Source organism: Equus asinus, chromosome 25, assembly GCF_041296235.1.
Source record: "Equus asinus isolate D_3611 breed Donkey chromosome 25, EquAss-T2T_v2, whole genome shotgun sequence".
NCBI lineage: Eukaryota > Metazoa > Chordata > Mammalia > Perissodactyla > Equidae > Equus > Equus asinus.
The window spans coordinates 41,269,527-41,281,983 of NC_091814.1; the positions used below are offsets into that span (position 1 = coordinate 41,269,527).

The 12,457-nt window shown below is 49.5% G+C and overlaps 1 protein-coding gene across 1 annotated transcript; it reads left to right on the forward strand.

Annotated features, from left to right (window-relative positions):
• The first annotated feature begins 878 nt into the window (after positions 1-878).
• ZNF648 (zinc finger protein 648) lies at positions 879-12,008 on the forward strand. The gene is made up of 2 exons (XM_014845385.3): positions 879-1,113; positions 4,529-12,008. Exon 2 carries the CDS (start codon positions 4,590-4,592, stop codon positions 6,291-6,293), a length of 1,704 nt encoding a protein of 567 aa, XP_014700871.3. The 5' UTR covers positions 879-1,113; positions 4,529-4,589; the 3' UTR covers positions 6,294-12,008.
• The last annotated feature ends 449 nt before the right edge of the window (positions 12,009-12,457 follow it).

Consider the following 12,457-nt stretch of genomic DNA (forward strand, 5'->3'; position numbering starts at 1 on the left):
GCACTGCTGTTCCAGACACCATGCGAAGATCTTCACATGCATTATCTTGTTTGATCCTCCCAAGACCCCCATGATGGGGATACCATCATAATTCTCATTTTACAGATGAGGAGCTAAGGCACAGAGAGGTTAAGTAACTCACCCAAGGTCACACAGCTAGTGAGTGATAAGATTCAAACATAGTCCCAGAACCCTGCTGTCAACCAGTATACTTTTTGGCCACCTAGGGGCATCATAAGTCTCGTACTCCCATCTCCTATTTTAATGTCCTGAGCATTCACCCTAATAAAGGCACATTAGACTTGAGTAGGTACAAATTCTGGACATATTGAGTCTCATATCTTGGGCTGACTGTTCTCTTCAAAATGAACCTGCCTGGGAATCAGTGCTGAAAGACGGAGAGAGGTCCCAGAGCAGCCTGGTACCTGTATGACTAAGGAGAGAACTATCGACCTGCACTCTGCCCCCACCCCCCCCCCCCCCGAAGTGCTCACAGGCATCTCTGAGCCAAGGACTACTTGAAAAAATTCTGGGAACACCCCTGCTCAAACCACAGCTCGATGAAAGGTGGGGACTAGACTAGAGGAGGTGGGGGTATAGGTCAATGCCCTGTCCTGCCTCCCAGGGAGGGAAAAAGCATGCCTCCCCAGGAAGCTCACGTGTGACAAGTGGCCCATGGGCATAGCAGCACAGGACTGAGGGATGGACTGCTTGCTCTGCTGGGAGGAAGGCATGAGCCTGAAGAGGAGGGACAGAACCACCTGCAGGAGGACTGAGCAACCTTTCTGAGGGAGGGAGGGAGGGAGGGAGGCTCCGGCAGGAGGGGGAGGCGGGAGCAGAGGGAGCCGCGGATCGGATCGGTGCAGGCAGTGAGAGGGGGCAGCCCCACCGTGTTTCCCAGGCTGCTCTCTGGGATGCAGGCAGGAAGGCTGAGTGCGTTACACTGGCCCCACCTCCTGAAGCTCTCTCTGCAGCTACTGGACTGGACACAAAAGTGTGAGGGACAGAGACACTGTCTCTGCTGATTTGTACCAAAATCTGGCTCCCGTTGCTAAGAGGCCACATGTGACAGAAGCCAGGGTAGAGGCCCACGCTGCTGTCTGCATTTCCCAGGTAAGCAACTCTTTGTGTCTGAGCCAGAGGTGGAGAGCCAGGCCCGAAGGCGGTGGGCAGAGGAGAGGGTGGGAGGTGGCGGCGCTGGGGTGGACCTGCACGATCTATGGAAGGAAAGCAGGAAGAGGGGCAGAGGCACGGAGCCGGAACAAGCCCTCAGGCCGGGCTTCTGCAAAGTGTGCACAGAAGAGGTAGGTGAGCTGGAGGCTGCGCTTGGACCACTCCTGGCCGACCAGTGTGGCGCAAGCTCCAGGAATGGGTTGTGCTCTGACAGCCTCTGAGGGTCAGCGTATCTGGAGAGCAGAGGGGCCAGCCACACCGTGGCATCGGTGTTCCTCTTCTAGAACAGGAATATTTGTGTAGACTTTGCCAGAAAATCCCACCCTGAGCCCTACCTTCCTCTGGGTCTTCCTGGTGGTCAAGAGAGAAGCTTTGGCAGCTACAGAAGGAAGAAAGCAGGATGTATTCACTGAGGATGTGGAGGCAGACAGAGGGGGATTTCCCATCTGCAAAGGCAGGCTCCTGGCAGCCTTCTGAGGAGGTGAGAGCCAGCAGAGGGCTGTGTGCTGCCCTGAGGAGGCTCACCTGCGGCCCAGAGGAAGGGAGAGGAGACACATGTCGTGTAGAATGGAGTACGTGCGCTGGGGGTGGGGTGGCGAGTGGGTGAAGTAATGGTCTGCGGAGTTCCACCTGAACACGCACAGCATGTTGTCCCAGAGTAAGAAGAAGCCTAAGACGCCTGCATCAATCAAATCCAGCTTCCCTTTGCTGTCCCTGCCCATGGACACAGTCCTGATCAGGCATGCTGGCCTGGGGAAGTCATATTAAGCTGGCAAGTGCTGTGTCCCCTCTGTTAACTACACTCCCACCCCCACCCCACCCCCAAACACACACACTCTCTCTCCCTCCCTGTCTCTCTCTCTAAGAACTACTCTGCTGAAAATATGTCAGACCTTGGTTTCCTGTCGAGAAGTAAGCCAGCCACACTCTAACATGTGAAGGGGATAGAGCAGAGAGGTCAGAGGGGATGAGGGATCCCTGGGCTTCAGGGCACAAAGGGACATGAGACGCTGAACCCCAGTCACCACTGCACTGTGTCCTCCCTCCACCCACGGCTTCTGTATCCGCGTAGAAAGGGACGGTTCCTCCCAGTGCTCCCACCTCCACTCACACAGCAACTGGGCTTATGATCACCCAGCAGCCAGAGGAAGGCTGGCGTGATGTGATGGGGGATAGCATAATGGGACATGACCTTACTGGGTGAACCTTGATCAGCAACTGCTAAGAGCATCCATCTAGACACCTCCCTGGAGTCCGCACCCCTGAGGTGCAGAGGAGCTCCAGCTACAGCACGAGTAACAAGGCTCTAGTCATTGGATGCCAGCCGTGAGCAGGAACCTCACGCAGCCCATACAGTGGGAGGATTATCTCTATCCTACAGATGAAGGAAACAGGGCCCAGAGATGTTTGTTGACGCACAGGCATACGATTTTGACCGTTCAGTAAACATTTGTGGAATAAATGAATACATCTTGCTGAGCGGTAACAGCATGCCTCCTGCCTTGAGAGGAGCACATTGGAGCCACACCAAATGCAGAGATCGCTCCTCTGATTCCTTCTGAGATGCCACTGGAAGGTGGGCGGAGGAGGAGAGAAGGAACCTTCGGAAAGTAAACACTCAGTGACTAATACCATTGACCACTCGGCCTCTGCAGCATGTGTCACGGCCTCTCTCTCCCGCGGAGGGCAATTTGGGTCAACAGGAGCAGGGAGGAGCCCAGCAGTGAGGTCCCGCAGCCAAGGCTCCTTGGCCCAGAAAACACAAGGGGCTTTGATGACTACAGAAAGCAGTGGCTCTTCCTCCACCAGGATGCTGCGGCTGCTGTTGGGCAGGGCCCAGCCCCGGGGCAGGCCTCAGTCTGGAGGCCACATCTGGGAGGTAGCACAGCTTGGGGTTTACCATAACGACCTTGAAGTTAAAGAGAAACCCCAAGGCTGCTATGAGCTGTGTGGCCTTGGGCAGGTACATCACCTCTTCAAGCCTCAGTTTCCCAGTCTGTAAAATGGAAAGAATGATATAAGAATAAGAGCATCTATCTTAAAGGTTGCTGGGAGGAATAAATGAAATCATGCTTGGGAAGTGCTCAGCATTTTGCCTGACCCATAATGTCTGAAAATGGAACTACTAGCATTACCCACCTCTGGGATTCTCAGAAGGTTCCCTCCAGACCAAAGCAAACTCAGCCCTCTGGTCAGAAATTGCCCCCTCTTCCCCAAAGCCCTCAGTGGCCTGCCTCTCCCTCCAGCAACTCCTGTAAAATGCGTCACTCACACAAACAAGCCTTATTAACCACCCCAGCAGCCTTTCTCTGGGTCTTCAAGATAAAACAAAATTAGTTAGAAAATAAAACTCAATGGCACCCTTGTCTCATGCCTTGCTGTCAAAACCCTAAGTCCATGCTTCTCACGTTGGGGTATGTGCATCCTGGGGGCACCTGGGGGTATGCCAGGAATCCATGAGGCCACGGGATAAATATGGCACACTTGGGGGGGTAAGCTAAACATTTAAACTGAAGATAACTTAAAACGTTATTTTTATATTAAAACAAACATGACATGGAATGTACATTCTCATGAATGTTTAAGATGAAGCAATATTTCAAAGATAGTTCAAGCTTTCCACGGGCATCCCTTTCTCCCCGGGTGCATACTCTTACCCTGCCCAGCAATTAGGGGCTCTTCATTGCAAAACCTTGAGAAGCCCTGCCTAACTGGTGAGGGGCGGCTGGGTATCTTCTTGAGAACATGCCTAGTGTCTTCTTGACTCGCCTCCATTCTCCCAGGGGCTGCTCCTTGTCTTTGAAAGAGGTGACCCACGCAGCCCAGTGCCTGGGAGGCAACCCCAGCTGACGCCATCATGAGATGGCAGACTTGCGCTCCTGGCAGGAACAGCAAGACCAGGCTGGTTTTCAGCTTCCTGGTGGGGCCGACAGTTTAAGAGGCCTGAGGAGGACCAGACCTTGCTTCCTGCCCTCTTACCCAGGCTTTCACCATGCTCACAGAGAATGTGCCTGGCTAGCAATTGAGGTTTGAGCCCCCTAGACAGAGCATGGCACAGTTGGCACTCAGCAAATGTCCCACCCTTGCCATCCCCGACAGCATTGTCTCCTGGGCCTTCTAGCAAGTGGGACCTCGAAAGGCATTAAGGGTGACTGTGTGGATTTTTCAGCAGGGCCCAGCTCGTTGTTCTCCCGGGAGGCACAACAATGTGGTTGGCATGGCCACCAGCAGGAACTGGTACCAGATCTGGTATCAGATCCACCAGCGTATCTGTAGTGAGAACCTCAGCCCCAGTGGCTGGGCAGGTGACTGAGTACATTCTTTGTGATTTCCTCTTCACACTTTCCTTTTGCAGGTGTCGTGAGCCAAGCAAAGGTCCTGTCTAGGAGGAACGGGACTAGCGGTGCCTGAACATCATGGCCCAGGTGGACCCCCAGGACAGGTGGGACGAGGTGTCTCCTCTCTGCAGCTTGACTGAGGACCCCCGGATGCCGAGCGTTAACTTAGGGAGTGAGGATGAGGATGGAGGGGAGACAGGAGACCAAGGAGGCACTGGTGACCCGGATCACCAGGCCCGTTCAAAGGGCAGCTCCCAAGTGACTCAGGACAATCCTGACTCGCGGTGGCAGCATCCACCTGGCCAGAAGGAAGAGAAAGTGTCTGACTCTTTTAGAGCTGGGAGTGTGGGGAAGAAACCTATGGCGACACCTGGAAAGAAGGCCAGCTGGGGAAGAGATGAGTCAAAGATCACGCAGACCCAGGACTCACCCGAAGCAAGCACAGCTCCAGGTGTCCTCCCCAGCGGCCTCTCGCACAAGTTGTTAGGTCAGAGGCAACCTCCTGGGGTCTCATTACCTGCAGGTGATGATGGAGACTCCAGGGCAAACCTGGACGCCGCCTTGGGTGTCCCATCCAGCTTCTCTGGTCCTGGAAGCTATTTCCGTGCACAGAAAGGTGTAGACAGGGCCTCAAACAACTCCTCCCTGGCGTGTTTCCCCAAGCTGGGTGGCAGCTGGGACCTCCCCACGCAAGAGACACGCACGCCAGCGCAGGGGTCGGCCACCGCCGCCAGGTTGGCAGAGGCGGTGCTGGCGAAAGCGCGCACAGGCCAAAAGGGCCAGCACCCAGCGGGCGCGGGGGAGGGCGGGCAGGAGGAGGTGCGTCCCAACAAGTGCAGGCGAGCTGGGCGGGCCTTCCAGAAGCCCAGCAACCGGCTGAGCCCGGCGCAGACGAGGGGCGCCAAGCCTTATGCGTGCGAGCTGTGCGGAAAGGCCTACTCCCACCGGGGCACGCTCCAGCAGCACCGGCGCCTGCACACGGGCGAGCGGCCCTACCGGTGCCCCTTCTGTGACAAGGCCTACACTTGGTCCTCGGACCACCGCAAGCACATCCGCACCCACACAGGCGAGAAGCCCTACCCGTGCCCGGACTGCGGGAAGGCCTTCGTGCGTTCCTCGGATCTGCGCAAACACCAGCGCAACATGCACAGCAACAACAAGCCTTTCCCGTGCGCCGAGTGCGGCCTGACCTTCAACAAGCCGCTGTCGCTGCTGCGCCACCAGCGCACGCACCTGGGCGAGAAGCCCTTCCGGTGCCCGGCCTGCGACAGGGAGTTCGCCGTGGCCAGCCGGATGATGGAGCACCAGCGTGTGCACTCAGGCGAGCGGCCCTTCCCCTGCCCCACCTGCGGCAAGTGCTTCACCAAATCCTCCAACCTGATCGAGCACCAAACGCTGCACACCGGCCAGAGGCCCTTCAAGTGCGCCGACTGCGGCGTGGCCTTCGCGCAGCCCTCGCGCCTCGTGCGCCACCAGCGCATCCACACCGGCGAGCGGCCCTTCCCTTGCGCGCAGTGCGGCCAGGCCTTTGCCCGCTCCTCCACCCTGAAGCGGCACCAACAGATCCACTCCGGGGAGAAGGGCTTCCTCTGTGCCGAGTGTGGCAGGGCCTTCCGCATTGCCTCCGAGCTGGCCCAGCACATTCGGGTGCACAACGGGGAGAGGCCCTACCAGTGTGAGGACTGCGGCCAGGCCTTCACCCGGTCCAATCACCTCCAACGACACCGGGCCAAGCACCACGCCTGCAAGAAGGAGCCCAACCCCTCCTCCTCTGACGAGTGAGGGCTTCTTCAGTTAACTCTCAGGGAGGGCGAAGACGCCGTCCACCTCATCGCTTAGAATCCTCCCCCGTGGGCCAGCCCACTCACGTGGTATTGTCAGCCTTCAGCGGGTCGCCGGCCATGGGGTGGCGCATTTGATTTGTCTGTGATCCCTTGTGTAGCAAGTACCTGGAGGGAAAGAACTCAGGTGTGTGGTTTCATATCAGTCTTTCTTCTGCATCTCAGAGGTTGTATTCATTTGGAAAAGGATAAGATAAAGTAGTGAGGGCTGGTCAAGAGTTGCGTTCCTTGGTTGGGGGATCGGAAGCTATAGAAGTATGTGAGGGCACTATGCAGGGTTCCAGGGATGCCGGAAGGGAAAGGACTGTCCTGTCTTGCCCTCAAAGCCACATGAGGATCCTGAGAAGAAGGCGTCTGGGGCTGGTCCTCTTTAGAGAAGGGTACTCTTCAGTTTTCTGGAAAGAAAGAAATCCCCAGAAGTGGTCTCTGTAAGGGATTATTCCAAAGCAACAAAGCATGCCTGGGGGTAACTAAGGAAACCCAGCAGAGAGCCCATCGTTACACTTTCCTGCTGAAACGACTTTACCCTGGGGGAATGTCTTTGTGAGTCTTGGCTTTGAATGGCTTGACTTACAGAGAGGAAGGGGTGAGGGGAGTTCATGCCCTGTGTTTAGGAACCAGCTATTCTAGAAGTCCAGAGCGGCCTTAGCTTCTGAAAAAGAAGTGCATTCCTCTTTACAGTGGAACTTCGTAACTGGATCTAAGCTGAGTCTCACCTACAGAATTCACTCGTGCCTCCTGTGTTTGGCCACATCTTTTCCTGTTCCCACCCTGGGAGCTTAAATCGTATGTAGTATTTACAGAGGAGTCTGCCCCTGGACAGAGAGGGAGAGAAACTTTCTCCCTGTGGGCCTGATGGTTCAGGAAGCCTTTTAGGTTCATTTAAATTTGCCAGGATCATGAGCTCTGATTTGAAGTAAATAAAAAAGTACCACTTGCCCAAGTGCCAATTAGCTGTGTTTCAGAGTCATTAAAACCAGATTTGAAAATGTACATGACACAGTTATTCCCTAATGAGATTATCTGAAATTGGCATTACCAACAGCCCTTCTTCAAAATGTATCGATACATACATTGATTTTGTCTAGTTTAAAGTCAGTAGTTCTTATCTCTGGACCTCAACTGTGAGGAATCCATGGCTTCTCAGAGTTCCCTTGATGCATGGGGGGCAAACAGCACTTCTCATCTTGCCAAAGATAAATACGACAATCCACAAGAAAGTGTAGTACTCTCTTTTTGAGGATATCTTTAGTATATTCCGAAAATTGCCACCAAAGGGTGCCCAATCTGAATTTTTCTTGGTTTCTACCTGATTTGGACTCAGGGAGTGACTGCTAAATAGCATTCTCATGTGTGACACATGGGGCCCAAAAAGAAGTGATATTATCGTCATGGCTTATTTGACAGAGGTAACTAGAGCTCTGACCGCCTGCCTGGAGCTTTTGTGTGTTAACTCGCTTCGAGACCTCTGCGTGTCCCAATGACAGAGTTAGCTGTTCTCGGTCTCGCACTAGAGCCAGAGCTTGGGATCTTAGTTCATCCCCAGCATTTACCAGTGATGTGACCTTGGCTTCTGCTTCTGCATCTGCGCTGGCAGAATAATAATAATGAGGTCATAAAAGTGGGAGTCATGCTACCAGGGGAGGAACTTTGGCTGAATGCAAAGGCATTAAACTGGTAGAGAAGTCATAAAATTCCTCTATAACCTTGGGACTATGAACAGAGTAAAGGCCAGTATATTTTTTTCTGGGTAGTCAATGAAATATTTGAAGATTGAAGTTATTATTCCTTTTCTTTGTATTGTTTTTTCTTAAGATGGTTGTTAGTACAGTTTTTACTAATTAAAAAATTTGGTTTGGTTCTATAATTTCTTAAGGTAGTTGTTCCCCAAACCAGTTGATAGAATGGCTGAAGAGAAATCACCTGGGCTGTTTGTTAACCATGCAACTTGCTGAATCCTAGCCTGGAATATTGAGACAGGTGTGCACTGCATCTTGGGATGTAGTTTTTAAAGCACAGCCAAGTTGGGGCCACTGGTATAATTAATATATTGGGGTTGGTGATGATTAAATGTTATCATTTGGTAAACAGATAATAGCGGAATAAGAAGCAGGCAGTCTGGATGAGATTCCAATAGAACTAGGCTGAAAATAAGCACAAGCTGCTAGAACACCTCCTGACTTGGATATGGTGGGTGCAAACTAGCAAGCAGGTTGTGGAGTGTCCCGTCATCTCATTTCTGCAGGTGAGATGCAGTGTCTAGGTGGGCACAGCTTTGGGGAGAGAGTGAGAACACTTCTCGCTAATAGGCAGAATAACTGGATTCACTTGTTCTGGGTATCTTCAGAGCTGTATGTATTATTTCTGGAATATAAGGCGATATAGTATACTGAATATTAATGTTGTATACCGAAGAGAAGTTCATTAGTCCTTCAATGCTTACCATGTAAACAAGTCATATATTAAGGAAAATTTGTCCTAACCAGTCTTTTCTCACATCAGCTGCAAGGGTCATGCTGAGTAGGTATTGTAGGGGAAAGCAATCCCATTATTGTAGTCACAGGTCACTGGACCATTCCGTGGTGGAGAAGTGGAAGGTAATACATGGAGTGGACAACAGAGAAGTCAACCAGCTGCAAGGTGGCTTGACACAAATTCTGCCCAATAGAGTCTGTCTATCCAAGGTAGAGGCAATTGAATCCTCTCTTTGCAGAAGAGTCAATGCTACAACACAGGTTAGTCTGGCTCAGATTGTTGCCCCAAGTGATGCTGAGCTATTTTTCTTGTTTTCTATAAACCCACTGCATATCGCATCTTATTTGCCCCTTATGCAATTAAAAATTGGAGCAGGGTGTTCTTTAAATTCTTTCTCTCTGGACTAGTGCTGTTTCCACAGTTTAGTTTGCCAAAATTAATTTGGCTATACCCAGTAAAAACGTTCATTTATAAGTTTCTGCTTAATAAAAATTCTCCTAATGTATTCACCAGAGCCTGCAGCCATCACAAGCCACATCCTTTAGACAATAAAGGTAACAGCTAACACTCACATAGTGATCAGTGTGCCAGGAAGTGTTCTAAGTGTTTCACATATATTAATGATTTAATTTTTAAAGTAAACCTATGGTGATTATCCGTATTTTTAAGATGAGGAAATCAAGAGACAAAAAAGTTATCTTCCCCAACATATCATAGCTGCAAAGTAGCATATAATGATTTGACATTTAGGCATGCTGGCTCCAGAGACTGCATTCTTAACCACAAGGCTAACTGCTTCTGGTTGGTATAGAAGAATACTCTGAAATTCTTGATGATACGCATTTTAAAAGTGCATGATCATAAATTCAAGAAAAGACTAAAGGTTGAAACAGCAGAGCAGAAACCATGGTGTGACTCTAGGAAGAAGACCTGTGAATTACTTAAGAATGGGTCTGGGGGAGCCTGGGTTGGCAGCTATTAATCATTCATTCCTTGGAAAAACTGTCAATAAGCTGGCCAGGAGGAAGGACTTGGAGTTAAAGAATGATGGTTCCTTGAAGGTCTGCCATTGTTTCATCTCTCTGACTAAAGAAACATTCTGTGCCTGCGCTGGACACAGAAAAATGCACCAGCATTGAATTTTGACATACAACATTTACACAACAATTTATAAACCAAATGCATGCGTATTGAACAGCTATATTACCCCGATATGAACACAGGATTTCCAACTAGGACTTCGAAAAATCTTACTTGGAAGGAAATTTTGTGTAAAGCCTCAATTGCTAGAATACTCAAGCAGACGTCATTGCTAGACTCAGACTAAACTATGAACTACAAACTCAATGACCCATGAAAATATTGCCAAAGATGGAATGACTCAATGTTTCATAAACCAGAAAAGGGTATCTTTTTAAAGTTGAGAAGGAAGCTCATTTTTGACATCAATCACCTCTCTCCATTCTGCATAAAACCATGCCGGTACAATTAAAATTTTTCCACTATGGCTGGAGAATATTTTTCTCGTGCTCTCCTCCTTGTTTTCTCCTTAACCAGCCTCAGTCAAGTTGGCTCAGGGTTTTACCATCTCAGGAGTGTCAGGCACTCAATAGATGGGCTCAATGAATGAATAGAGCTTCTATAAAAACTTAAGCTATAATTAAGATTTACAGAAAAACAGGCCTCTTCCATAAGGCAAAGACAATGTGGTGGAGGACAAAGACAAGAAGGGAAGAAGGATCCTATGCGGTAGCTCAGATGAAGTCAAGGGCAAGTGGGGATGGTAGATAAAATGAGGAGATGCCTGAGATTTCGGAGGTGGAGTCAATTAGGCTTGATGATGGGATACCATTTAGTGATCACTTTTTAGGGAGCAGGCACTATAGTCATTATCTCAATTAATTCTTACAACAATCTGTTATGGGAGACTATTCAAAAATATTCCCACGTGGGGTCTGCTACAATTTTCCTTTCCAGGAAAGCAGATAAGATTAATCGATGGTGGCTCATGTCTGTTATTGTTAAGCAAGGGTCAGTAAGGTCTTTGTGCCCCTTCTAAGAAATAAGCTGCAGATCTACAACAGGAGAATATGTAGCAAATCCCCTGCCTTTTGGTTTAGAAATTACGCTTGCTTACAATTTTATTTTCCATAATTGTGGTGGTTTAGAAAATATACTTACATAAATGTCCATCAATGGACGAGTGGGTAAAGAAGATGTGATATATATATGTGCGTGTGTGTGTGTGTGTGTGTGTGTACACACACAATGGAATATTATTCAGCCATGAGAAAGGAGAAACTACTGCCATTTGTGACCATATGGTTAGACATGTTGAGGACATTATGCTAAATGAGATGTGTCAGACAGAGAAATACAAACACTGTATGCTCTCACTTATATGTGGAATCTACAGAAGTTGAACTCTTAGAAACAGAGAGTAAAGTGGTGGTTAGCAGGGGCTGGAGGGGTGGGGACCTGGGGAGATGTTGGTCAAAGGGTAAAAACTTTCAGCTATAAGAGAATAAGGTCTGGGGGTCTAATGTAAAATATGGTGACTATATTTCATAATATTGTATTGTACAATTGAAATATGTGAAGAGAATAGAACTTAAACGTTTTCACCAAAAGAAAAAAAAGATAAATATGTGAGGTGATTAATGTGTTAATTAACTAGATGGGGGAATCCGTTCACAATGTATATGTGTATCAAGTCACTACAATGTACAGGTTACATATCTTACAATTTTATATGTCAATTATACCTTAATAAAGCCAAACACGTGCCCACAGATTCTTTGACACTCCTCCCTGCGAGAAATGGAGCCTAATTTCTCTCTCCTTTGTAGAGGCTGGGCTCAGTGACTGAGTGCTAATGAACAGAATAAAGCAGAAGTGTTGGTGCAAAACTTCTGAGGCTAGGTCTCAAAGGTGCTGTGGCTTCCACGTCGCTCACACGCATGCTCCTTTTCTCTCATCACTTGCTCACGAGTAGCCTTATAGACAGGCCCTATGGTGAGGAACTGAAATCTGCTAACAGCCACATCTGTGAGCTTGTAGGGGATCCTCTAGCCCCAGTTGAGAGTTCAGATGACCGCTGACCCAGCTGACTGCTTGCCTGAAACCTTCTGAGACACCCAAAGCCAGAACTATCCAGCTGAGTGGACCCCGAATTCCCGGCTCTTGGAAACGGTGTGAAATAATAAATGCTTGTTGTTTGAAGCTGCTAAGTTTGGCTTGGTAATTTGTGACGCAGCAATAGATAACAGGTAGAATATAGAGAACAACTTGCTCCTAATGAGTAAGAGAGCAGTCACTAGATGTCACTGTGAGCCCTGATTTCTGCCCTAAGGAAACTGACAGGGAGATTGGAACACATCTCCACTTCCTGTCACCACATCCCACCCCTCCAATGGTCACTGCTAAGGCTGGCAGAAGTTCAGTTGGTGTACAGGCAACACCTCTTTCATCTGTCCCTTTGTCAAGGGAGTCATCTTAACTCTAGAGTCCAGTAAGAGGGACCCTCTCAGAAGGGGGCAGAAGCACTGTGGGTAATATCTAGACACTAGCACCACATTTGATAGGGAATGGTAAGAAGGAAACCCTTCTGACTGTCCTCTTCTTTGGAAT

Excerpts from the sequence above, each read along its gene's own strand:
- ZNF648 (XM_014845385.3), top strand. The coding sequence starts at position 4,590 with ATGGCCCAGGTGGACCCCCAGGACAGGTGGGACGAGGTGTCTCCTCTC.